The sequence below is a fragment of the Nicotiana sylvestris genome, chromosome 9 (assembly GCF_000393655.2).
Source record: "Nicotiana sylvestris chromosome 9, ASM39365v2, whole genome shotgun sequence".
NCBI lineage: Eukaryota > Viridiplantae > Streptophyta > Magnoliopsida > Solanales > Solanaceae > Nicotiana > Nicotiana sylvestris.
The window spans coordinates 107,111,260-107,139,224 of NC_091065.1; the positions used below are offsets into that span (position 1 = coordinate 107,111,260).

General features: G+C 37.9%; 1 protein-coding gene across 2 annotated transcripts; it reads left to right on the forward strand.

Annotated features, from left to right (window-relative positions):
• Positions 1 to 4,292: 4,292 nt before the first annotated feature.
• On the forward strand, positions 4,293 to 27,762 carry LOC104213116 (uncharacterized). Of its 2 annotated transcripts, XM_009762546.2 has the most exons (16): positions 4,293 to 4,787; positions 5,320 to 5,462; positions 13,091 to 13,180; positions 14,761 to 14,823; positions 15,676 to 15,762; positions 15,851 to 16,000; positions 16,085 to 16,242; positions 16,646 to 16,880; positions 17,672 to 17,782; positions 19,181 to 20,239; positions 20,332 to 20,571; positions 23,251 to 23,436; positions 23,552 to 24,706; positions 25,296 to 25,646; positions 26,460 to 26,575; positions 26,807 to 26,942. In XM_009762546.2, exons 1-16 carry the CDS (start codon positions 4,499 to 4,501, stop codon positions 26,814 to 26,816), a joined length of 4,443 nt encoding a protein of 1,480 aa, XP_009760848.1. In that variant the 5' UTR covers positions 4,293 to 4,498; the 3' UTR covers positions 26,817 to 26,942. The 2 variants fall into 2 exon arrangements, with proteins under 2 accessions (XP_009760848.1, XP_009760847.1); XM_009762545.2 differs by lacking the exon at positions 26,460 to 26,575 and having other exon boundaries at positions 26,807 to 27,762.
• The last annotated feature ends 203 nt before the right edge of the window (positions 27,763 to 27,965 follow it).

Sequence of the window (27,965 nt, forward strand, 5' to 3'; positions counted from 1 at the left end):
TGACTTACAGGATGAGTCATGTACTCTATATTTCTTCCATGTCTCTTATGTACTTATTTATATGCCTTACATACTCGGTACATTATTCATACTGATGTCCCTTTTGCCTGGGGACGCTGCGTTTCATGCCCGCAGGTCCCGATAGACAGGTCGAGAGCCCTCCAAGTAGGCTATCAGCTCAGCGGAAGATGTTGGTGCGCTCCATTTGCTTCAGAGTTGCTTGTTTGGTTAGTATGATTTAGACATGTATTATTTGGTATGGCGAGACTCTATCCCGACCATTATGATATTTATGTATTCTTAGAGGCTTGTAGACATATGTCGTGTATGTGAAAGATTGTACGGCCTTGTCGGCCTATGTTTTGAGTTTATAAAAGATCATGTTGCCCTATTAGGCATGTATGTCACGTGTATATGATGATGTATTAAGAAGATACGTTACGTTGGTACTCGGTTGAGTAAGGTACCGTGTGCCCGTCGCGGCCCATCGGTTTGGGTCGTGACAGATACGTATAAACATACGTAAAACCCTTCTTGTAGAAGGTTATCCACTCCGCCAGATCAGGAGCGATGATATTCAAATCTTGACACCTACAGTTTTCCTTTTACAACAGTGATGCTTAAAGGATGGATGGAAGAAGGATACACGCCAACAACCCATGTGATGGGGTTATTAGAAAGGTATTTCTCTTCGAAGTCCTTATTTATAGTAAGCTTTTTGAGAATGATGGTGCTCACCGTGGGAGGAGCAACATCATCAGTGTTTTCTTTGTTCTTTGAAAGACTAGAGTTTATAAAAGAGAATGCTATTGTTATCAGAAGAGAATAAGGTTTTTTTTTTCTGAAGAAGAAAATTAGAGAAAATAAAAAACAAGTGTGAGTTGAGTAAAGAGGGTTTGAGAGAGTTTAAAAAATTATGAAGTGTAAAAGGAGAAGGTTGATGCATATAAGTAAAGGAATAAGCAGCTAAGATCGTGGGCATAATTACCTCGACAACTAGCAAGAGTGTTGCTGAATCATGGGATGATGTGTGTTCGGTGCATTAAATGCGGAAAGACGTGCGTCTAATCAACCGTTAGAAACTTTTCATAGGGTGTTGGAGAATTTCCCGCCAAGAAAGGTATCTCTACCAACTTCCTGACGACATAAGGATGTGCCACCGGAAAGTAGGGGGACTATTTGTATATGGTAAAATATCTTCATATTTAATGCTCGCATAATAAGATGGCACGTAGAGCTGAAAGCAGAAGACAATCAGGTCCGAAGGCAACAATCTCGTTTTGTTCCCAAAGGGAATGATGTTGATGAAGACGAGATAAATACATGCCACCCGATAGCATTTAATTAGAAAATATTATATAGCATTAAGTACGTAGTCCGCTATAGAGAATATGACATTCACTGCTTTCTGTTACACATTCTTCAATGGTCCCCATAATTGTCATTTAAGAGGGGCTTGATCTTAGAACCTTGTTCCCTAGGTGCAACTATAAATAATGAGCTCAAAAACCATTGTAAGGGGGGATTTTCTAACAAACTTATGCTATACACTGTTCAAAGCTCAATAATATTTTGTCGTCTTGTTTATTAATATTGTTACCTTTGCCTCAGGAAAATCTGCTCCGGGAAACATGATTTCAGCTGTCTTACCTTGATTTCAATTCTAAGTCTTACATTCTTATTTAATATATTTATCATTTTTGAGATCAAATCAATTCACTTGTCGATAAACCACATATAAATTCAACTGTACCATTTTATGGGTAAACACTTACATGGTTGGGTATCAAATTTGGTTTTCATAGGAGATGAAAACTTCACTTCTTATATTTTATACTTTTAGTTGACGTTGATGAAAATGCTCATTAAGAGGCATTAGTCGTTATACCTTGAGGTTGTGCTCAAGAATCCTCAATATTTCTTTATTGGGGCTATTTTTCCAAGCTCAAGTCAGAATTATTATGTCCGAATAAAAAACTCTGCTTAATTCAAACGATTTGAAATTGACAGAGATGTAATTAAAAATCTTCGGTAATAGTGTTGAGTTGCATTTTTTTCACTAATAACACAACCTTTTTGCTTCACACTATCAAAGAGAATTGCCTATTATAACTTCTATCTCCGCAAAAGATTCACTTTTTCAAAATTAATCCATTCAATTAGTTGCCCGTTCTTCGTCTTACATTCTCATATTACGAGCTTGTTCTGTCTCCTAATAAAAGTGTTTGCTTTTATTAGGAGACCAAAAATAAATGAAAAAGGAATTTAGAGGCGTGTTTTGTTTCCTTTGAGTTATTTTTATATTGGAATTTTTTCATTCATATACATTATCTGAAACTTTATTATCCTTAATGTCCATGTTTAGTTAATTACCCCGCATAAATAAGTTTTGTTTACAAAATATATACAATCCATCTTAAATGGTTATAAACATAATTGTTTTGTGATAATGTAGGCAACAACAACAAAGGGATAAGAAGCCTATGTTGTTACAAATTATGTTCTTAAGGTAACAAAAGTTATGTCCAATAACTTCTTTAAATTTTCGACAATGAAAAGGTAGAAGAAATTTGATAACAAAGTGATTTGTGTATTCTCTATCTGCAGCAGAGGGACCTATGTTGTTACAGAAAGTTTCTTGGTTTGAAACATTTGGAATTGAAATGGCTAGTTTTATAAAAGATGGTTTTCTACAAACATTGAGCTTGCGGAGAACGTTTCCTTTGACATTTTTTATTTTGTTTGGTTGTTGGATACTAATTTGTTTCCTCGAATGCAATTTAATATGCAACCAAAACGTCAATGCAATGGTTTTCTACCTCAAATATTAGTATATTCACGAAATAGACTTACTACGTTATAACTTGGATAAAACATTCCATATGATCTGTGATTATATATATATATATAGTGGTAGTGATAATGTCGCTTATGATTGCAAAAGAGTTGAATGTGTACGGTTTGATAGGTCGAACTGTAATGACACCCTCTCATCTACCCCTACTAAAAGTTTTTCCTGGCGAAAAAACAACATTTCCGAGTTCTTTTGTTTAACATTGCAGTCTCCACCTGTAACATATCCAAAAAAGGTTAGTCGCTCATAAGATTTCCGCAACAACACGAAGATGTATATGTTGTCCGGTGCAAATAAGTAATTAAGAAATTGATATTATTGACGAAGAAAACCACTGTTCTTCTCCACTTCCTTTTTACCTTAAAAGGCTCCCAATCCATTAATTAATCTACCTACAACATCATATAAACTGAAAATAAATTTTATACAACTAATTATATAATATGTAACTTATTTATAACTTATCAACAACTTTCGTACATACTAAAAATAAAATTCATACAACTAAATATAATACGCTTATTTACAACTTATCTACAACTTTCATACATTACTTCTATACAGTTTAATACAACTACAATATTATACAACTTAAATACATTTTTACTACAACTTTCCTACAATTTCGTAAGTATAATGTATGCCATGTCTTCTCTTTCTTCTTCTTCTTCTTCTTCTTCTTCTTCTTCTTCTTCTTCTTCTTCTTCATCTTCTTCTTCTTCTTCTTCTTCGAGTTTCAATATGAAATTCAGCCAAAATCAAGTCTAGTCTTCACCAGAACACCCTCAAAGTTGAGATATAAACTCCAAATCATATTTTCAATTGTTTGCAACAACACCCAATCCAAACAAATAATGGTTTTTGAAAACCCAAATTCGAATTCAAAACTTCAAAGCTTTTTCATGACTGTCAATGGTGGAATTGTTGCTTTTTTTTCATTTACTTTACATTACTGGAATTAGGGACTAAGAGATAGAGAGACGTAGAGAGAATCCCAATTCTTTGCAACAACACCCAATTCAAATAAATAATATTTTTTAAAAACCTAAATTCGAATTCAAGGTTTCAAAGCTTTTTAATGGTTGTCAATGATGGAATTGCTGTTCTCTCGTGCAAGATACGTGGGGGAAGAGGTGGGATATGGAGAGAGAAACGTGGGGGGAGTGGGATACGGAGAGAGAAACATGGGGCGGGGGGAAGATTTGTAACTTATAGTGATGGTAGGAATTGATTAATTATCCTTAAATCCTAAAAATGTACATGATTGATAATTTTTATATATGAGATAATTATAGTGAAACTTGAATAGGGAGGGCAATAAAATTTTCAATAGTGGATAAGTATGCAAAAATCTCTTTTATATTTTAAATTTTCTTTTTATTTTGTAGTTAGATCCATTTAAATTTGGTTTAGGTCGGTTCGGGTCCAAAGTTGAAGCTAAAAATTTCAAGTCAGCTCTACACTTTCTTCTTCACCGCCTTCACTTTCACTTCCTCTGAAGTGACTGCAAAAATCTTCAAAAACCAAACCTTTCTTCACCATAAACCCTACTGTTCTCCTCCCCTACAAGTTTCTCGAACCTCATAGCAGAACCAAATCCCCTAAATTTTCTCCTCTAAAGTTCAAAATTCAAATACACCAATAATGACAAAGGTTTACGGTACCGGAACCTACGATTTCCGGCGCCACCGCGTGGCTGAGTACCCGGTGGAAGCATTACCGCAGCCGGCGGAGCAAATGCTGCCTTCCGTAACAGACAGGCCGCCGGAGTCGAAGCCCGGTTCGAACATTCCTAGCTCCATAACCCTTGCTGAGATCCAGCGCGACCGCTTGACTAAAACCGCTGCTTCTAATTGGGCCAAAACTGGGGAGAAGAAGCCCTTTAGTCCTGAGCTCGTCAAAGAAATTTATGACACGGAGCTCACCGTAAAAGGTTAGTTGTTGAAATTAGAAGAAGCGTTTTAGTGTTTGTGTTTTTATTCTTAAAAAGTAAATGATGATCAGTATGCGTTTCGAGTTTCGACTGAGGTCTGAAAGTCAGTCAACAAAGGACTAAATTTTATAAAAACATATTTGGATATACGAGTTTCTATTGTTTCTGTTAATGTCTGTGTCTAGTAATATATTTATGCATGTGGCACCCAAGTGTGTGGCCCTGTGGTCAATGAAGTGGGTGGAGAACCATGAGCTCCCAGAATCCCTTTGGAGATAACAAACCCTAGTTGATTTCTTCCCATCTGTCCAAGCTGCCTTGGTGGATAGAGTTACCTGGTACCTGTATCGGGAGGTAGCAGGTACCCGGTGAAATAGTCTAGTTATGGACAAGCTGGCCTTGACATTGCTGTCATAAAAAAACAGATATATGTATGTGCATATGCATATGGTGGTATGTGATGATGACTTGTGATTAGGCGGTCATAGAAATAAATTCTGATTGATGATATTTGATTTTGGTTTGTGTAAAGGGGGGAGAAAGACGGTTCCTCTGCAGAGGGTGATGATATTGGAGGTTAGCCAGTATTTGGAGAATTATCTTTGGCCCAATTTTGATCCAGAGGCTTCTTCCTTTGAGCATGTGATGTCAATGATACTGATGGTCAATGAGAAGGTATGATATTTTTAACTACTTTTGGACTCGTCTAAGTTACTTGGAATTTCTGGTTACTTGTTAGGGTGCTCACAATAACAAGGCAAAGCTATTATGCACAGAGATGATGCATGTTCTTACCATGTTTTTGCAAAAAGCAACTTATAATACTATACATCCTCTACTAAAATTGTCTGCCATCTGATAGCATCTGTTACTGCACAACACTTACAGATCACACCTTTCTCCAAGAGAAAGCTTTGAAAGAAAGCTTCCACTTCTTCAACATCTCTGTGTTATTACGGTCTCCTAAAAGAAACATCCAAAGTCACCTTTGTTCCGCCTTCTTAATAGTTGAGCTACGATGGAATTCTTGTAATTCGTAACAACATATAAATTTGGGAAATCTTCTTTCAGAGTTATGTTTTTTACTTCTTACCCTTTGCTACCAAAAATCCCGTGAAGCATTTTAATGTCATTTTCTCCTTCATAATCCCTTTCCACGCATTTGTCCTATGTGTAAACATTTCCTTAAGAACCATCCATAAATCCGTCCATCTTTTGTTTGATTACAACCATACTTCATATGTACACTATGATATTCATGTCTTTCAAAATCTCAAAAATGCAATTCAGTTAGGGATTGGACTCCTTTTATCGATTTTGAACTTCTGGCAGTTAGAGCCCATATAGTTGTTTCTTCACATGCAAATCTGCACAACCACGTCTCCATCAATGCTCAGGTATAAATTTCCAGCATAAGAATACTCAACACGCCCACTAAAATTGGAGCTGTAACCCTGTCCCAACTCTGAAACTGTCAAAAGAATCTTACAAGACCTTGTTAGCTTTGAAAAATGAGTTTTAAAAAATCCAAGTGAAGACCTATACAAATGTCTTTCAAAATATAAAAGAGTCAGCTCTACAGTACTGAAAAATCTGCTCTCAGGCACACTCCCCGAGGAGCCTGAGAACCTGGAATTTTGAGTCCATACATACACCATCGGAGAGCCACTACTGACGCAAGCCAACCCCTGCAGACAGCTCCGCCATCAGATCTCCTACACGCGGCCAAGCACCGACGAGCACTCCACCACGCGCCGACGTGTGAGACTGCTCCGGGCATCTTTTCAACTGTTTTCTTCAGGACAACATCTTCAGCACCCTATTCCAACCCAACCCATCCGGGCGGTTCTAGATTCCGATCACCTTTACTTTTCTCCGGCGACGGGAAGTTTTTTTTTGGCCATTTTTCAATCATTTTTCAGTCAGCTGCAAAACAAAATTCTCTTCTTCCTCTCAAGTCTGCAGAATACCATTACAGGGAGCTTCTCAACGGAGCCAAACATCTCCTTCTTCGGAATCAGTATTCACCCACTGTGATTACTACCAAACACCCTCTATAATTTTTATAACCTGAGCAGCTGGTTAGTACAATATGGGAGACAGTAGGATATACTTCAACGCTGGATTCAAATCTTTCAACATCACCAAATGGAACTCCAACAAAGATATATGGTTTGAATGGGTGGAGAGAAGCCGCAACATGATGAGACGCTTATCCATGGATAGAAAGACAATGGAATGGATTTGCTTTGTACTTAAAGAAGCCTTGACAGATCAAAAGAATTTAGTGAAGAGATGGAAGTATAAGGAACAAATGACAGAATATTTATGCACTAGGAAATTTAACGCTCATGGAAGATATATTCTATCACTAAAGGGAGAAGGGAGGTCAGTTATTATAATCCCAGAGAGCTTTGAATGTAGGCTGGAAAGACATAGCAGCTAAGATAGAAAGATTCATCTATCATGTCCCCAAGCTGAATACCACAGTACCACCCAGAAACACTGTGGACAACTATCCTTATGTCAAAACAGTTAAGGAGAGTAAATGGCAATCCAATACCCTTCGAGAGGCAAATGTCTGTACAAACAATGAAGATATCTCTGTTTTGGAACCTTCAGGACCGGAGGACACAAGTTTACTAAAAAGATGCATTATTGGGTATTTTGGGAAAGAAATCACTGAGGGACCCACTTTAGCAGACATAAGGCGATGAGCTACTGCTTCATGGAACAAAGCATATGGAGTCAACATGTATGACATGACTAGCAACATGTTTCTATTTGAGTTTCCGAACAGATACATGGCTGAGTAGATTCTCCAAGGAGATTGGAGATGGAAAAAGTTCAAGCTTCATCTGGAATGGTGGAACTACACTGCTGGATGCATTCCAAACTCTCAAATTGTGGAAACATGCTGGATTAAAGCCATCCCTTCTATGGTCACAGAAGATCTTCAAAGAAATAGGAGATCTTTGTGGGGGATTGATAGCTACTGTAGAAGAAACTGATCTCAAAAATCACCTTAAGTGGGCTAGAATTCAAATTGTTGGTGATGGCAGAAAGATTCCTAATGAGATTGGGATTGAAAGAGAAGGGATCAAATTTTTCATCCCAATATGGGCTGAAAAACAGGCAAGATTTGAGCTGAAGTCGTCGGAAAACACACATAGCCTTGGAGCAGAGAGAAACATGGGCGACCAAGTGGGATGCACCATATTGCAAAATAATAATAAGGGAAAGGCACGAGTGCAACATACGCAAGGTCCAAGTTCGACAGATCTGAGCATGAATGCGGTGAATAATGAGCTGAAATCATATGAGTCTGATTTCGCTGCACAAGTCATTTTTAATGATCTCGTGTGTGAGGCCACTGAAGAATTAGGCTGACGCCTTATATTGAGGAACTGGGGTGCACCTCTTACTTAAAAGTCAGAATCCAATCCAGGGGATCCAATTTCCATTGCAAACCTTGAAATTATGCCACATGCAACACATATAAGTTGCGATCAGCTAGAAGGTGAAGCAGAGATAAGAATACTGGGACAGAAGGCAGGGGAGCATACCATAAACAAAAAGATAGGGGAAGATCAAGTTGAAAATGCATTGGAGCACCAACAACAGCTAAAGCACTTCAACTCTATCCAAGATTGGGAAATCGAGGAGGTTACTCCTATATTAGTACAACAACACAATCCAGTAATGGATAAAGAGATGGATGCAATACTGTGGGTCCATCAAAATATGATCAAATTGGGAAAAATGTTTGGAGTAGATTTTCAAGGCCACGAAGAAGAAGCATTGGAGTTACTAATGCAAATTGACAGTTGCAGACAAGTTAGAAGAGTGGAGACAAATATGGAGGTGAAGAAACAAAGGTTCAAAGGCTCACTGGAATTAAAAGGATTAACCTCCTTTGATGGGAAAAAGAGTAGGGGAAGAGATCTTTCTATTATTGCAATACGAAGATCAATTTAATTTCATGGAATGTTAGGGGATTAAATGACAAGAAGAAAAAGGAGATCATAAAAAGTCAAGTGCTGAATTGGAAGGCAGACATTATCTGTATGCAAGAGACAAAAGTGGAGGGGGATATCAAGGAAATAGTCAATCAAATTTGGGGTGGGAGATGGGTGAGGTACACATGTTTAGAAGCTAGCGGCACGAGAGGGGGGATTTTGTTACTATGGAATTGCAGAGTATGGAAAAGGGAGGTGTTACAGTCTGGTGCATACATTTTGACATGCAAGTTCGAGGCTCTTTTACAGAATTTTCAATGTCATATAACAGGAGTGTATGCACCAAATTGCAGAATAGAAAGAAGAACAGTATGGAGAGAAATTGGTGCAATGAGGGGATTGATGGAAGACCCTTGGGTAGTCTGTGGTGATTTTAACGTCACAAGGTACCCTTCTGAAAAACGGGAATGTTCGAGGAGGTCCAGAGAGATGGTGGAATTCTCGGATTTTATAGAAGACATAGAGTTGATAGATCTTCAACTCGAAGGAGGCTACTATACTTGGTTCAAAGGGGATAATCATACAACCGCGTCTAGAATTGATAGATTTCTCATTTAAGAAGAATGGGATGAAAGCTTCAGAAATATCAAGCAAACTCTCCAACAAAGGCTGATTTTTGACCATTCACAAGTGGCTCTATGCTTTGGTGCCTGGGAACAAGCTAAATCATACTTTAAGTTTGAAAATTGGTGGCTGAACGTGGAAGGTTTTGATGACAGAATTAGAAACTGGTGGACATCTTTTGAATTTTCAGGAAGACCAGACTATATTTTAGCTTGCAAATTAAAAGCTCTCAAAGGCAAGCTAAAAGAATGGAGCAGAAGTTGTAAAGGAAATCTGGGATTGCAAAAATCAAAATTGCTGAGTCAATTGGCAGATTTTGAGGCAACCCAACAATTAAGAGCTTTGACAAAAGAGGAATCAGTGAGGAAGGCAGCTACCCTCATGGAGCTCGAGGATCATCTCAAGAACGAAGAAAGTGCATGGAGATAGAAATCAAGAGCTCTGTGGCTCAAAGAAGGGGATAGGAATACAATGTTTTTCCATCGTACTGCCAATGCACACAAGAGAAACAATAATATTGATCAACTAATAATTCAAGATGAAGCAGTTGAGGAGCCAGACAGAGTAAAGAATGTGATCATTGAATTCTACAAGGGATTATACACAGAACCTGAAGAGTGGAGATCGACATTCAATTTCGAAAACAGTCCAAAAATCTCTGAATCAGAGAAGGAGTGTCTACAGTGTAAATTTGAGGAACAAGAAGTCTTGAGCTGTCTGAAGATGTGTGCAACTGACAAGGCCCCAGGTCCAGATGGATACACAATGAGTTTTTTCATTAAGTGCTGGGATATTTTGAAGCACGACATCATCGAGGACTTCAAAACTTCTATTCCTAGGAGATGTTTGAGAAAAGCTTCAGCAACATACATAGCCTTGATTCCAAAGAAGACAGGTGCGAAAGAATTGAGAGATTTCAGGCCAATCAGTCTGATAGGGAATTTCTACAAACTGCTCTCAAAAGTCTTGACTGAAAAACTTAAGAGGGTGGTAGGAAAACTAGTTGATGCTCAACAAATGGCTTTCATCAAAGGAAGACAAATAATAGATGCAATGTTGATTGCTAATGAAGCTGTGGATTCAAGAATCAAAAAGAAAGAACCCGAAATCCTATGCAAACTAGATATTGAGAAGGCTTATGATCATGTCAATGGGAGCTTTCTACTGAAATTGTTAGAACAAATGGGTTTTGGGCAGAAATGGATCAGTTGGATGAAATTTTGCATATCTACTGTTACATTCTCCATTCTCATAAATGGATCTCCTGAAGGTTTCTTCCATGCACACAGAGGTCTAAGACAAGGTGATCCTTTATCGCCCTTTCTATTCATTATAGCCATGGAAGGACTGAACAACATGATTAAAACGGCTAAAGTCAATGGATGGGTTAAAGGTTTCGAGGTTCACAGGAATGGGGCAAACAGTCTAGAGATCACACATCTTCAATATGCTGATGATACTCTAGTCTTCTGTGACGCTGAAGAGGAGCAACTTAGAAAAGACGCTGAAGAGGAGCAACTTAGTTTCTAAGTTGCTCCTCTTCAGCGTCACAGAAGACTAGAGTATCATCAACTGAAGGAATTTCGGGACTACACATCAACTGGAGAAAGAGCCATATTTATCCCATTAATGAAGTTAATAACATGGAGCAACTGACACAGATAATGGGAGGAGAAGTAGGGTCTCTACCAACTGTATACCTTGGGATGCCTCTTGGTGCAAGATCCAAATCCAAAAAGATCTGGAATTCAGTCATTGAAAAGTGTGAGAAGAATCTATCAAGATGGAAATTGCAATACCTATCAAGGGGGGGGGGGGCAGGCAGACTAGTTTTAATCAACTCAGTATTAGATTCACTTCCTACTTACATGATGTCTTTGTTCCCAATTCTTGCCAGAATCATACAGAGACTGGACAAACTCCGAAGATCCTTCCTTTGGCAAGGGAATAAGGAGAAAACGGTCTTCCATTTAGTTAAATGGAAGACCCTCACAATGGCCAAAAAACAAGGTGGTTTGGGAATAAGAAATTTGAAGAATCAAAGCAAGGCTCTTAGAATGAAATGGCTATGGAAATATTCTCAAGAACCTCAAACTTTATGGAGCAAAGTGATCAAAGCTAAGTACGGTGAGGAAAATAAGTGGGTGTCAAACAAAGTCAGCACATCATATGGAGTTAGTGTGTGGAAATCCATCAGAGAACTTTGGCCTATAATGAAGATTCACTCTTCCATAAGAGTGAACAACGAAAGGAACACATCATTCTGGGATGATAATAGGTTGGGACATGGAAGCCTAAAGGAAAGATACCCCGATATGTTTGGTTTGGCACAAAACTAGCATAGGACAGTAGCTGAAATGTGGAGTTATGAGAACTCACTCTTAGAAGACAGCTGAATGACTGGGAGATAACAAGATTAACTGACCTCTACAAAGAGCTGGAAGCATTTAAAGGATTACAGGAAGGGGTGGATTCACTTTGGTGGCAGAGGCACAACAGAGGGGTCTATCAGGTGAAGGATGCATATAAGATTTTGAATCAAAATGATCTTCAGATAGATGCTTGGCCATGGAAGTATATATATGGAAAACAAAGATTCCATATAAGGTAGCATGTTTCTCTTGGCTACTAGCAAAGTAGGCTGTATTAACCCAGGATAATCTCATAAAAAGAGGAATTTCTTTGTGTTCATGATGTTTCCTATGTGGGGAAAACGCTGAGACTGTTAGCCATTTATTTCTACATTGCAAGATAACAAACCAACTATGGAAAATCTTTATTAGTCTTAGGGGTATTTCATGGACAATGTCATGCAGGATTAATGAAGTTCTTTATAGTTAGGAAGAAGTTGGTGCTGAAGCAACTAACAGAGATAGATGGAGGACTGTCCCGACTTGTATCTGGTGGACAGTTTGGAGGGAAAAGAATGCTAGATGTTTTGAAGACAGAAGCAACCCAGTACAGAAGATCAAACTCAATTGTATTCTTCTTTTTTGTTTTTGGTGTAAACAGATTTACACAGAAGATACATTGACAGTCGTAGACATACTAGAATCTTGCTAGGTTGCACACCAGCACATCTACTTACCACCTACTTGTAAATCTGGTTTTCAGTACAACCTATGTACTGATGTTATTAATATATACAAAAGTTATCAATTCAAAAAAAATCCAAGTGAAGCGCAATAGTGGAAATGCTTGGTGAGAATTACAACCCCCCTCCAAAACCCAAAAGGCCAAAACAAAACAATATAAAATGTAGAGAAAAACAGAACACACAAGGAAACAGCAGTTACGGAGAATAAAATACTTCAATTTTTCTTTTACTCTGCATATCCTTTTTTAAGGAATGGTAACGTGTATTTTAAAAAAAACACTAAGGCAGTGCAAAGCCATATACTTTTACTCTGCATATCTGTGGGTAATTTTGTTGCATTATACATCTGTTGTATTATGTTCAAAATGGAATTTGATGTCTCTGTTTCTTTTTCCTACAAGTTAAATAGAAGGAAAGCTGTGTTTGACTTATAAGATGATGAAAGACGGACTATTTTAACTCTATTGGTAGAGTTAGTCAGATATATGGCTGCATTAGCAGAAAATTAGCATCTGTCATGTGCAATAGTTTCAAATAAGGATCTTGCAAATGCTTATGATTCCTTTATTTAACCTTTGCACGTTATTTGTCACTGGTTACAAAATATTTTTTGCAACTTGTAGTTTCGGGAGAATGTGGCTGCATGGATCTGCTTCTATGATAGAAAGGATATGTTCAAGGCATTCCTTGATAGGATTCTTCGGCTGAAAGAGGTTTGTTTTCATCTTGGGCTTAACGAATTTCAGTGGTTTAGTTATCCAAGTAATTTGGTAATGCTTGTTCTATCGAAAATGCTTGTTTTCTCACTTGAATCTGCATTTTAACTTGCTTTATAAGCATCAGTAACTCCTTTTCGGCTACTAATGTGAATAATAACTCATCTTTGGTGGATGATTGATCAGTAGGACAAGTTTAGCTCCACATTATTTGCAATGTGTAAAATAAGAAAATATCTCAACACAGTGCTCTCTATCTCTGACGTGACTAGAAAGTGAAAGCGCTGAAAAGAAACAAAGGCAAAGGAGAAAAACAATATCTTTTTGTCAAATGCGCATAACCACTTTACGAACACCTCTTATGGTTTGGAGACCCTTGAAAAATGCATACGTTAGCTGTCTACTTTGCTGAACGATCAAAATAATGCACACCTTATGGTCAAATCTAGGGTTCATATCTTGTGAACTTTGACTTGCAACTTACCTTGAGAATTCAATTATTTAGTTGTTAGGTTCTATATATAGTGTTAGTAAACCATGGAATTGCAGAGTTAGCATATCTACTGCATATGGATAGTTTGGTTGACGGGCTAGTTGTGCAGGGATCATAATATAGGTATTGTTATGTTATGTCATTTAACAATACACGGATCATTATGAAGGGATTATGGATAAAATCAGTAATTAGCACTGCTAATTGGTACACGCATACATGGTATAATTTACAAAAATTCTTAAATTCAATAATGTTAAGAATTCTTACTATATGTTAATATCTTGATTTTCTTAAATAAAAAATATTCTTATTTTTGTTTTTGCGATGATAAGATATCTTAAAATAAGGCAGCTTACATCAAAGGTAAGTCATCTTTAAGGGAATTATGGTCTATTTAGGTGCTCTTCGACTGGTATTGCTAATACAATTGTTCTTATTTCACATTATATCACGCATAAAACAATACATAGATCCTGCGTAGGTTATGTAAGTTAATGACAACTATGACTAATCCCAAGTTTTATGTAACAAGCCCATACTTTTCAGCTCTTTGTGTAACTTCACTGGTAACTATTGTTTGTCCAAAATCTTTGAGCAATTGTTGAAATCTTTTGCAGAGTGGTAAAGAAGAATTTATAATTGTCAGCAGCAATGACTAATTTTTATCTTGTAAGATTTTATGACCATATGTACGTAACAGTGATCACATGGTTTCTTTTGGTATTTTTGTTTTATCATGCATCTTTGGTGTTCTAAGATTTCATGGTGGAAGTTGTTTATGATGCATTAGAATGCTAGAAAGCTATTGTTTCCGTTCATCTTGGTCTCCAGGTCACTTTTTCTTTCTCTTAATTTGGTTGATGTGCGACACTTTCATGCTAGACTGTGGTTCTCGTGTTGTATTTTCTTTTCTTAAGGTAAACTGTTCCATTTTTAAGATTACTTTCTGATTGCAGCTGTTTCATATGGTTGAACATTTTAGTGCGTTGATAGATTGTGAAAAAATGATTGGTAGTTCATTAGTGGTAAAGTTACTGCTGCTATTCGTTGTTTTATCTCACAGTTTAAGACCTGGCTGCAGGGTAGAAGCTTGACAATTGCTGAGAAAATCAATTATCTACTTTTCATGATCAATGCTTTTCAGGTACATTTACATACTTATTGGTGAATCATACTCTAATTTTCTGATTCCATTTCCCTTCACCTCGAAGATCTGACTTCTTTTTCTACATTATCTGAATTTAAACCTATTTCTCTAATTTTAGATCATAAATGTTATGAAGTATGGGCAAATATATATTCCCTGCTCTACCAGCACATGAGATTGGACACATCCATGTTTCTTCTTCCTAGTTTTACAAAATTATTCTTAACCTATATCGATGTTGAATGTATCTCTAAGTCATATAATCGATTTTCTCATTGTTAGAATTGCACGGTTAATTATATGGATTATAATTTCTTTAAGTCATATATGGTCTTGAATAATCCTTCTGCTTGTGCGGTGTTGCATTAGTCCCGAAGGCCATTTTTCAACATGGTGTAGCCAAAACCCATCTCTAATGTTGGGCTACCTTACATTGGTTATCCATGTTATGTTACTGCATGCTCCATATATCCAGCCCTTGGTATGTGGTATGTTAGTATTATTGCAGTATGCTGCTTATGTGGTTTTGGAATTTGGACAACCATTACCACTTGAGCTATCTTTTGTGGTTGAGTTTGGCTTAAGGTCCATTTCTTTTTTAAAATTAATGAAAAGTTATAGCATCTTGAATGTTGGGAAAGCATATTGCTTTTATATTCACCAATAAAAAAGCATATTTCTGCACCTGTAGTGACTGTTAGGTATCTGCATTGCTTCCTGGTACATAATTCATGGCCGTTGTACAATTATTTTCCTATTTTGTTTCTGAGAATGTTATTGATTGTACTCTTTTTTATGTTGTCATTTATTTTTATTTCGATGAATTATTTACTACTTTTGTTCTTTCAGAGTTTAGAAGATGAGATAGTGAGCAAAAAGGTATTGAGATTAGCTAGTCTGCAGTGTTGGCATTGCTTGTCATATGGTCGATTTCAGGTAACTTGTACTGTGTTTCTAAATGGAGTAGAATTTTCCTCATCCCGTCTCGTTTTCTTATAATAATTATTATTCTTCTTGAGAACAGATGGAGCTGTGTCTTAACCCTGATCTAATCAAGAAATGGAAGAAGATTGCAAAAAGAGCCAAGGAGGCAGCTAAAAGAGGGAAATCCTTTGATCCCTCAAATATGCTAGAAGTGAATTTCTTGAGACATCTAATTGAAGAGTTTCTTGAGGTATCTGATTAAGGACTTGTCTTTCCACCATTCATTCTAGCTTGTTTAGCAGAAAATTTCTGATGCTTCCTTCGCCATAATCAGGTTCTTGATTGCAATGTTTTTCCTCATCCAAACACTGAGGTTGATGATCATTTGGATATCACAAATGATTTTGAAGGTGTTAATGATGCCTCTGTCCTATACTGTGAACGATTTATGGAGTTCCTCATTGATCTATTGAGCCAATTGCCAACTAGAAGGTAATAATGCTCTCTGTAGTAGAATAGCTTCCGATGGAGAAAGTTAAAGGATGCTTGGCTATGTAGCAGAAACATAAACATGAGTGTCACGTACGGTGTGGACTCAGATACAAAGTGATTAGTGTTGAAAATTTGGAACATTATACCATTCCAACACAATTTTTAGTTTTTGTGCAGTGATATACCGATAAGACATTGATGCTTGGAGACATTTTAATGTCTCTTAAAGCGTATAAAATTATTTAGTTCTTGATTGTGCTCCTTTTTGCGGAGCTTGGTACTTCTCAGTTTGGCTGACGTTCACTACCACCGTTATATTTGCTATATAATTTATCAACACTAGATTTATTCCAAATAGGTACCATTTTCTCACCATTGCTATTTCTATTTGGTTGTTCTGCAGATATATAAGGCCTGTTGTTGCTGATGTTGCTGTGGTTGCCAAATGTCATTTAAGTGCTCTCTATAGGCATGGAAAAGGAAAACTTTTTGCCCAGCTGGTTGACTTACTTCAGTTCTATGAAGGGTTTGAAATTGATGACCATTTAGGGAGACAAATGACTGATGATGAAGTGGTTCAGGCTCATTATGATCGTTTCCAGTCATTCCAGCTCCTTGCATTTAAGAAGATACCCAAGGTCTGTTTTGATTTCTGTTCCTTTTGATGATGATGAGCTGCTCTGGATATTGTTTCTTTTTAAGATAGTGTCATTTTTATGGACAATCCAGTGTTGTGAAGAGCATGAAGCGAGGAAAAGTGACAAACCCCTTTTCGCTTAAAGCGAGAAGTGAAGTGCTCACTTTTTTGAAGTGAAGCGAAATATAAAAAAAATATTAAAATAAATACTGCATAGACAACACATGTAACTATAAGCAAATGTTCAATACTTCAATGTAAAAACTAAAGAGTAGCATCAATTAAAGCACAAAATGAGCATCCTATTCTTCTGCAAGATTAAATGAAATGAAAAAAATGGCAGTAACTTAAATGAAAAAAATTGGGCAGCATTTCACTGCAATTTATCACTGAAACAGTGAAAGAAGAAGAAGAGAATGAGAAAAAGAACTGAAGGGAATTTTTTTTTTGTCAGCATTTCGCTGCTATTTTGGGACTGAAACAGTGAAAGAAAAAGAAAAAGGAGAAGGAGGAGGAGGAGGAAGAGGAAATCACATACCTGGGCTTGAACTTGACAAACTTTTTAAATTTTTAACGTTGGCAGCCCTTAATATGTAGAAGCGCTCGCTTCTGTCGCTACTGTTGCTTTTATGCTTCTCGTTTTTTTTTTTTTTTTTTTGCAGAAGTGCTCGCTTTATTCAACCTGCTACGCTTCACATCACAAAAGCGCGAGCGCTTTTCACAACACCGGGACAATCTAACTGTATCACATTTAATTTGTTTACCTCTCTCTTTCCCCCTATGTTTCTGCAGCTACGGGAACTTGCATTGGCAAATGTTGGTGCAATAAACAGGCGTGCTGACCTATCCAAGAAACTTTCTGTGCTTACTCCTGACGAGCTGAGAGATTTAGTATGCCGGAAGGTTCGTGAAATGGCTCTTTACTATCTCCGATATATGACATTGAAAATAGGATCATCGTTCATTATTTATCATGTGAAGTTCTTCTATATACAAATTATAAAGTGTGCAAGTTTACTAATTAAAGAGGAAATTATAAAGAGTGCAAGTTAGAGTTCATCCTTTTGATATTTTCAATGAGGAAAACTTCTGTGTAGTTGGAATCTACCAAGAACTTAGGTGCACTATTTGTCTTGTAAAAGTTAGAATGCTGGGTGCTAAAGCTGTTGAAGGATGCTTAAACCCTTGTGTTTTGTTCTCTTCGACGGTGTTGATAGTCATGTTTGTATAGCTTCTATTATTGTACCTCGTTATCTCAAATTCTATGAAAAGTAGATTTCAGCTGAAGTAGTAACATCTAGACGATGATTTAAATCAACTTTTCTGTCAGTTTATGACTCAGCACACTATACAATGAGGATACAACCAAAAGGTATCACTTTCTTGTGGAGATATAAGATTCAGAGATAGATTAGCCACTAAAGACTAATGATCTCTATAAACCACTGATTCAACTGCTAATGGGGTTTCAGCTATGCTTACTAATCTTTACATGTGCGATTTTCTCTCCGGTGAACCTGCTTAAACGAATTACAATCCGGATAGTTTGCATTATTTGACTTGCTTCTTGGATTTGAACATATTTGGCTCTATTAGAGATGCCAACTCCTCCTTGTCTATTTCCTTGTTTGCGTCAGTGTGATATCCGGTCGTTCTAGCGAGATAACATTGGTACACAAAATTATACCTTTTGTCCAGATTGTTGCCGAGGTTTTCTACAAATGACTAACTTGTTTACCTTTAAAACAATGGAGAAAATGATTGTTCATTTCAGGGGATTGAGGTCTATAAGGACCAAAAAAGAAAAGGAATATAAGGCAGATGACTAGAACTGTAGGTGATTTGCTTAGCTCTATGACAAAAGCTAAGACATGTTTGTTAGAAAATATGTTTTCCGTTGAAGTGGATTTCTGATAATGTTGTTTGATGTGCAGTTAGTCTGTGTGTGCTCTCTTATCTTTAACTATTTAGAGAGCTGCCTCTCAAGCAACCCCTACTAGTTATATTTGCAAAGAATGCAGATGAGTATTCCATTAGAAAAATAGAATACAGATTACCATTGCTGTATGATTTCGGACTGATATCATGTCGGGTTGTGCAGCTTAAACTGCTAAGCCTAGTAAATTCATCTTGTACCTCATAATTGCTTTCTGGTTATTATTGCTAAATGTTCAATATTAGTGCATTTGCTCTTTTATCTCTATGGTAGTTATGCTCACCTATCTCCACGATAGCACGAGTAATTATCTTCTGCAAATATAGATTGTTATTGCTTGTCTGATACCTCCTCCTGTATTGCAGTTAAAACTGATATCAGTAGATGATCCATGTTCAGATAGAGTTGATTTCTTAATTGAAGTAATGGTATCATTCTTTGAGAGACAGCAGTCGCAGAAAGAGGCCATAAATGCTCTTCCTCTTTACCCTAATGAGCAAATAATGTGGGATGAAAGCCTTGTACCAAGTATCAACTACACTGGGGAAGGATGCCTGGCACTTCCAAAGCTCAATCTACAGTTTTTGACACTTCATGACTATCTGCTTAGAAACTTCAACCTCTTTCGCCTTGAATCAACTTATGAAATCCGTGAGGACATCCAAGAAGCTGTGCCACATCTCCTTGCTTATATCAATAATGAAGGTGAGGCGGCGTTTCGAGGTTGGTCGAGAATGGCTGTGCCAGTTAAAGAATTTAAGATTACAGCAGTAAAACAACCAAATATAGGTGAAGTAAAGCCATCTGCTGTAACAGCAGAAGTTACTTTCAGCATCTCCAGCTACAAATCACAAATAAGGTCAGAATGGAATGCACTTAAAGAGCACGACGTTCTCTTTTTACTTTCTATTCGTCCTTCATTTGAGCCTCTCAGTGCCGAAGAGGCTGCTAAGGCAACTGTACCACAGAGGCTTGGTCTTCAGTGTGTGCGCGGCTGTGAAATAATCGAGTTGCGTGATGAGGAGGGAACTCTAATGAACGATTTTACTGGGAGAATTAAGCGGGACGAGTGGAAACCCCCAAAAGGAGATCTTAGAACTGTTACTGTTGCGCTTGACACAGCACAATACCATATGGATGTTGGTGATATAGCAGAGAAAGGTGCAGAAGATATTTATGGTACATTTAATATATTGATGAGGAGGAAGCCGAAGGAGAACAATTTCAAAGCCATCTTAGAGTCCATAAGAGATCTGATGAATGAAACATGCATAGTTCCTGACTGGCTGCACGACGTATTTTTGGGCTATGGAAATCCTTCTGCAGCACAGTGGACTAATATGCCAGACCTCCTTGAAACAGTGGATTTTAAAGATACCTTCCTAAATGCTGATCATGTTAGGGAGTGTTTTCCAGATTATCAGGTATTTATTGTCATTTTTTCTCTGTGGTACTTATGTCGTGGTGTTCATTGTACTCATGTCTTTCTCTCTGTTTCCTCATCTTCTTTGTTCAGGTTTGCTTCGTTAACCAAGATGGCATAGAAAGCTTGCAACCAAGCCCCCTCTTTAAGATTAAACTTCCTAGGAATCTGAAAGGGAAAGCTCATGCTCTTCCAGGAAGTGAGAAGTCTACTATGCCAGAAGTTCATTCTGAAAGAGACAAGCTTATTGTTGAAGCATATATCCCTCCTGATCCAGGTCCATATCCTCAGGATCAACCAAAGCGGAACTCGGTTCGATTTACCCCAACACAGGTGCTTGTCACATCATACATGATTTATGGTTCTAATTTCTTTATTTTCTCAGATGTTATCCTCATTGTTTTGCATTTTTTGGGTCAAAATAAATTATTTTTTAAATAAAAAAAAGGGCAGCCCGGTGCACTAAGCTCCCGCTATGCGCGGGTCCGGGGAAGGGCCGGACCACAAGGGTCTATTGTACGCAGCTTTACCCTGCATTTTTGCAAGAGTCTGTTTCCGCGGCTCGAACCCGTGACCTCCTGGTCACATGGCAGCAACTTTACCAGTTACACCAAGTACACAGCTAACTCTTTTTGACTCAAAGAGCTAGTTCTTAAAAAAAAGAAAATGAAAACAAAACTGTATCTACATCACTGAGCAAAATCTGGCTTACAATGCTATTATTTGTTCCAGCTCGGCACCTTCTAGGAAGGGTATAAACTGGAACCTCATCATATAGCAGCAATCCAGCTAACTCTATATTGGATGCCTATTCAACCTCTAATTCACTCTTCCATTTACAATTCATCTGGCCTATGATATGGAGTTGTATAACCTCATTGTTTTTATTTGTGTTTTATCGAATTCTGTTACTTTTGCTGTCTTATTCTTATTCTCATAGGTCCCCTAATTTCTAAAATGCTGTCATTTGTATTCTCATATTTGAAAAAAGGCTAGCCGAATGCTTAAATACTATTGTCTAATATGAGTTTGCAGTCTTTGATCAGATACGAAATATGCAAATTCTAGGGGCAAAGTGAAATATAGAATGACTTTTGTAGTTAAGTATCAGTTTAAAAATGACATTGTAGTAATACCAAATGCTTTATGGGTTCTTGAGTCTGCCTGCTAACTTCATAGTTCGTACTGAATGCTTTATGGGTTCTTGAGTCTGCCTACTAGTCTGCTACCTTCACATTGAAGTGAAGATGTGGTATTGGCTCTTCTTTTCTACTATTTAGGTTGGGTTACAAAAACGGTTGTGGTATAGGCAGTTTCCTGCCTTCTAAAGAGATAATCACTTGGTTCCTGAGAAAGCTGAATCTAATATGTGCTTGTGGAGCCTGTAAATCTTGCTTTTAGTGATATGTAATAAATCCAACTATCTACCTTTTTGCCTATAACTGAGTCAAGTTTGTATAGCTTGGGATCCTTTATGCCCTGGCCTAAGAAGGGTAGTAATTTACTTAATGGAGGAATTGTCTAACATCAAGGATACCATGCATCGGTGTTGTCATGGTGTTGAGTATATTCCCCAAGGTTGGGAATGGCATTGTGCTACTATTGGTTACATTTATAATACTGTGATAAACAAAGACTATTTTTCAGTGCCTCTTGTAGATGCAGATTGAAGATGAACTCGTCTTTGCAAATTGGGAAAAAGTATTCAAAGTTCTGAATTATGATGCTTGTGCTGAATCCTTCGGGCACAATTTACATAAAAAGCAAGTTGTGGATTAAAGAGACTCACTTTAATCTTGTTTTTGGACTTGTACTTTGCCCAATTATCTTTTCATTTCTTTTGCTTTTACTTTCTGCTCAAGTGGGTGAATCTTCTCTTTGCTTAACTGTTTTAAATTTCAAGATTCCGAATTTGGTAATGCTTGTTGGTTTCAACGGTTGTTTTAAAATTCTAATAGGAGTTAAAAGAAAGAGCATTTGGTAGGGTCACCCATGAAATCTTATGCTTTTTGGATCTGTTGGTATGAAAATGGCATTCTCAAACCAACACAGATTCACGTCAATCTCTATTAGCTGTGGTTGTTCGAGTGAACTAGGAAAACATGATTGGATACACATTCTATATCTAGAATTGGCTTCAGACGATTTATAAATTATCATGGCACCTCCTTGCTGTTATATTATCCTGGAATGATAAGTTTCATCAGACGGATGCTATTGTCCTATTTATACCGGTAACACCTGTTAAGCAAAATACATTTCTTGGTAAACATTCCATCAATCACATGGAGAGAGATTGTCTTCAAATACCTGTCGTCATTTGAGATATAGGCGAATTTATCTTAGGAAAAAATACAATGGAAGCAAAGGATTCCTTCCATTTGTACCGAGATTTTTGGCATGTTCCGCTTCCGAGATTCAAAATACATGAATTGGTCTAGTCTTACTTAGATTTGGAAGTTGGTCTAATTGAAGCTCAATAAATGAAAAGTTCCAAACAAATAATAGATGGAGGGTGTGGTTGTGATCAAGAATTAGTTGTTGCACTGGGGGGTCCTTTCAATTTGGTCAGAGACTTGTATATTGGTGTGGGGATAAGTTTGAGATTAGTGAACCTCTAGTTGTAGATAACCCCTAACTTGCCTTAAAAGACCAATTGTTTAGTATTGGTAAGGAACATGCTTGAGTAGAGCATAGTGAACATAAATGGTTCACATAGTCGGCTCCAATTAGTTTGGGACTGAGGTATAGTTGATTTTCAAGGTTTCTGTTTTAAAGATCAGAGGAAAAACAGAGTGGAAATCTGCGGTGCTCCTCTCACACTGTTCGTTGTCTTACTTCTGTACAATCAAATCAAGTATCTTCGACTTCAAGTTATTGCTCTCTTTCATTCTTCCTTGTAGCTTGTCTCTTTTAAGATTCAAGTCTGATCGTGTTAATTTGGTTTAATAATCACTCTGGTTGTTCCACTTAAGTTTACTCTGGAATCTTTGCTATCTTTGGCCTATGTAGGTTGGAGCAATTATCTCAGGCATTCAGCCAGGTTTATCCATGGTTGTGGGTCCCCCGGGTACGGGAAAGACAGATACGGCTGTGCAGATTTTGAATGTTCTCTATCATAATTGCCCTTCTCAACGGACCCTAATAATCACTCATTCTAATCAAGCTTTAAATGATCTTTTTGAGAAGATAATGCAAGTAAGATATTTTCTGGGTCTTGAGTTTTATGCATTTGTAATGCAATATGATTTTGTTGCAATTTTTGCAATTTTTTGTAACTAATAATGGCGTTCCACTGCTGTAATTACTTTAGAGAGATGTACCAGCTCGCTATCTTCTCCGGCTTGGTCAGGGAGAACAAGAATTAGCAACTGATCTTGACTTCAGTCGTCAGGGAAGAGTGAATGCCATGCTTGTTCGGCGGCTAGAACTGCTTAGTGAAGTTGAGCGCCTCGCAAGGTCCCTTCAACTTCCTGAGGATGTTGGTTATACATGTGAAACTGCAGGATACTTCTGGCTGCTTCATGTATACTCACGGTGGGAACAATTTTTAGCTGCTTGCGCTGAAAATCAAGATAAACCAACATTTGTTCGGGACCGATTTCCATTTAGGGAATTTTTTTCTAATACTCCCCAGCCAGTTTTCGCGGGTCAGTCCTTCGAGAAGGACATGCGTGCAGCTAAGGGGTGCTTTCGTCATTTGAAAACGATGTTTCAAGAGCTCGAAGAATGTAGGGCATTTGAATTACTCAAGTCCACTGTTGATCGATCTAATTACCTGATGACCAAACAGGCAAAAATTGTGGCAATGACCTGCACCCATGCAGCACTTAAAAGGAAGGATTTTCTTCAAGTGGGTTTTAAGTATGACAACCTGTTGATGGAAGAAAGTGCCCAAATTTTGGAAATTGAAACTTTCATCCCTATGTTGCTTCAGAGGCAGGAAGATGGCTATGCTCGGCTTAAACGCTGTATACTGATTGGTGACCATCATCAATTGCCCCCTGTCGTGAAAAATATGGCTTTTCAGAAGTACAGCCACATGGATCAGAGTCTCTTCACAAGATTTGTCAGGCTAGGGATTCCATATATTGAGTTGAATGCGCAGGGTAGGGCACGACCAAGTTTAGCTCGGCTTTACAATTGGAGATACAGAGAACTGGGGGATCTGCCTTATGTGAAGGAGAATGCGGTCTTTCATAAAGCAAATGCTGGGTTCTCATATGACTATCAATTGGTAGATGTGTCCGATTACAATGGCAGAGGTGAAAGTGCCCCTTCACCCTGGTTCTATCAGAATGAGGGAGAGGCTGAATATGTAGTCAGTGTCTATATGTATATGCGTTTACTTGGATATCCTGCGAATAAGATATCAATCTTGACTACTTACAACGGCCAGAAACTTTTGATCCGTGATGTTATAAATAGAAGATGTGTCCCTTATGACTTTATTGGTCCACCACACAAGGTAAATATATTGTTACCTCTTTGAGCTGTATCTAGTTGTTTCACTTTCTGGCGTTTTTTCTTTATTACAATTGGAAAGCAAATTATTCTCTAGTTTATTTTCTCATTGGCATCTTTCTTCGGGGAAGGGGGATTGGCAATCGTGGGAAAAGAGGTGGTTCTGTTGAAACATGATATTTAAGAGCGGGATAATCTTTATTAAAAAAAAAGTGGGATATTACCTAAAATGTCATCAATAGTATAACATGTGAGTCTGTATTTTGGAAGTTTCTGAACAGTTGCAGTGAAGATTTTCTTTAAACTTGGAAAACAACATTTTCTCTTTTATTTTCTCATTGGCATCTTTCTTTTGGTTAAAAAAAAGGGGGGAGGGGGGACTCTGGAAAAAGGGGAAGTTGAGTTAAAACATGACTGGTAAGGGAGAATACCTCAAATGTCTTAAAGTGTAACATGTCGGTGTATTTTGGAATGAATGCTTTCCTCTATCGTTTCAAGGGGGCCCCACAACAAACAATGGTGGAGTTGTTAATAAATGCTTTATGGTTTCTCCCTCTGAATGTCTTAATCTTTATGTTACTTTTTTGGGATAGGTTACAACTGTTGATAAGTTTCAAGGTCAGCAGAATGATTATATCTTATTGTCTCTCGTCCGTACGCGTTTTGTTGGCCACCTTCGTGATGTCAGAAGATTGATTGTTGCAATGTCCCGTGCGCGTCTGGGTCTTTATGTTTTTTGTCGACGTTCTCTTTTTGAACAATGCTATGAACTTCAACCGACATTTCGGCTTCTTTTAGAGAGACCTGACCACCTCGCCCTCAATGTTGATGAGGCAACATCCCTGACAAATCGTCCTGTTGGAGAAACTGGAACAATCAGTCTTGTTAGTGGACCTGAGGAAATGCAGGGCATTGTGAATTTCAAGATGCATCAGGTCTATCAGGTATTCTCTCTCACTGCAATATACAACAACAACAACAACGACCCAGTAAAGTCCCACTAAGTGGGGTCTGGGGAGGGTAGTGTGTACGCAGACCTTACCCCTACCCCGATAGGGCAGAGAGGCTGTTTCCGATAGACCCTCGGCTCAGGAAGATGAAAATAAAACAAGAAAACAAGAAAAGACAATTCATTAGTAACATCAACGTAACCATAGAATCTCTCTCACTGCAATATATGGATGATAATTTTTGGATGACATATATTGGAAGCTTGAAGCATTTCTAGCTTAGTCTTGTGGATTTGATTCAAAACCTTAGTCAATGGGAATAGTTTGATGTCTCCTATGCTGTTGATATCCTGGGACAAACGGGTTAAAAGATGGTATATGATGGTGTTGCCAATTATATATTTTGCTTTATTTAGTATAAGTTTTTTCACAAGTTACCAAGAAGTGTAATATACTATTGGATGGTGTAACATACTGTAACATACTGTAACATACTTGGGTGTCTTGTGAAATCTAGAGACGTAATATTGATTAAAAGATGGTGTATGTTGGTGCAGTCCCCTGTCAACATGAAATGGTAGAAATGCTGTAAATGTCATGGAGCTGTTCTTTCATCTCTTGTTTGTGTAGTTTAAGATATTTGTTTCCTTCTTTTTATGCTTTCTGCTCAACTCTACACCTGAGAGGCCTCCTCGTCATTTCTCAATGTTGCCTAGATACTTCTTAATTTACAGCTTTTACGCACATATTATGTTTCTGAAGGTGGGCCTTAGAGCAATGGTAAAGTTGTCTCTGTATGATTTATAGGTCACGGGTTTCAGCCGTGGACTTAACCGCTATGACAAGGTAGACTGCCCACATTACACACCTCTGGGTTTGGCCCTTCGCAGATTCTCCGTAAACGCGGGATGCTTTGTGCACCGGTCTGCCCTTTTCTTTGAAATCTAATCAAGTGCATGCCCAAATTTTTTATCATGGTATTTTAGAGAAGTGCTTGTCTCTACCCTCCCAAGGTAGGGATAGGGTCTGCGTACACACTAACCTCCCCAGACCCTACATGTGGGACTTCACTGGGTTTGTTATTGTTGTATTTTAAAGAAGTCTTACGTTTTTCATAATTTGGTGCTCGACTTGTTCCTGTATCTTCTGCACAGGCACGGATGATGAGCCATATTGAGTATCCTTCTTATCCAGAATCTGTCCATGTGCAAAGTGTGGAGCAGAATGCAATGTCCCCATCTCATCGCATGGCTACTGATAAGACAGCTATTGAAGATGGAGCACAAGACACAGGACCATCAGAGTCAACCACGAAGGTTCCACCTGATGATGGAGAGATGTTAGTTGCAAGCCTTTCAAATGGAGAGGTTGATGTTGAGGACCAGAGAGTTGATAGTGGCAGAATGGACATTGAGAACAACTTGAATGTGGAAAGCAAGATGAAAGAGTAATATAAGATATTCCCCCACCATGTAACTTGATTGCCACTGAGATGTAAAATATGATCTTCATTATCAGCGGCCCTAAGTTGTGTAGATCTCTTAAAAGGTTGTCAGGTCAAAGACCAGATGTCGTGGAACAGCAGCAAATGCCATGTTATGTTGGCTGCATTCGACTTCCACAAGCAGCACGGTTTAAGCTCCACAGGCCGTGACTTGGTTGCAGAATGTGTAGCGGAATTGTGTTTTTGTAGGTGGTAATCGCTGATATGAGCAGTAAATCAAAAGAATTTTTCTGTAAAGATTGGAGGTGGGGAAAACCCAGGGAAAGAGTGCGGTTGGGGCATGGACCGCACCACGTCGAGATCCTCATCAAGACACTGAGTTTCTTGTTGTGCATACGGCTGGGGAGGGGCTGCAACCTCATTGGTTCACTTACCAGCTGAGTTCAGGGAGGTGCCTGTGTTCGGTAAAATGACTTAACGTTTTGTAACTTATTTCCGGAAATTATTGCCAAAATTCTCCTATTTTGAGAGTAGGTACTATGATATTAAGCCTTGTTTTACTTGTTAAAATCTCTAGCCTGTGTTTTCTTCTAACTCCGGTTGTTCTGAAGCTTAAGCTTTCATTGAACTGGCAGACACTTAAATTTCAGTTTCGACGATCTCAAACACATCTTTCCACATTTCAACCTATCAAATCAAATACTTCTCTTCTCATCATAAAAACAATTGATTTGGGTAACGTGGAATATAGAAGTGATATTATTATTATTATTGCTATTGTTGTTATTATTGTTATTGTTACCCTTTGTGGGTCTTTATGAAATGCTATCTTTTACCTAAGAAACTTCTAAGTTCATCTATATATATAT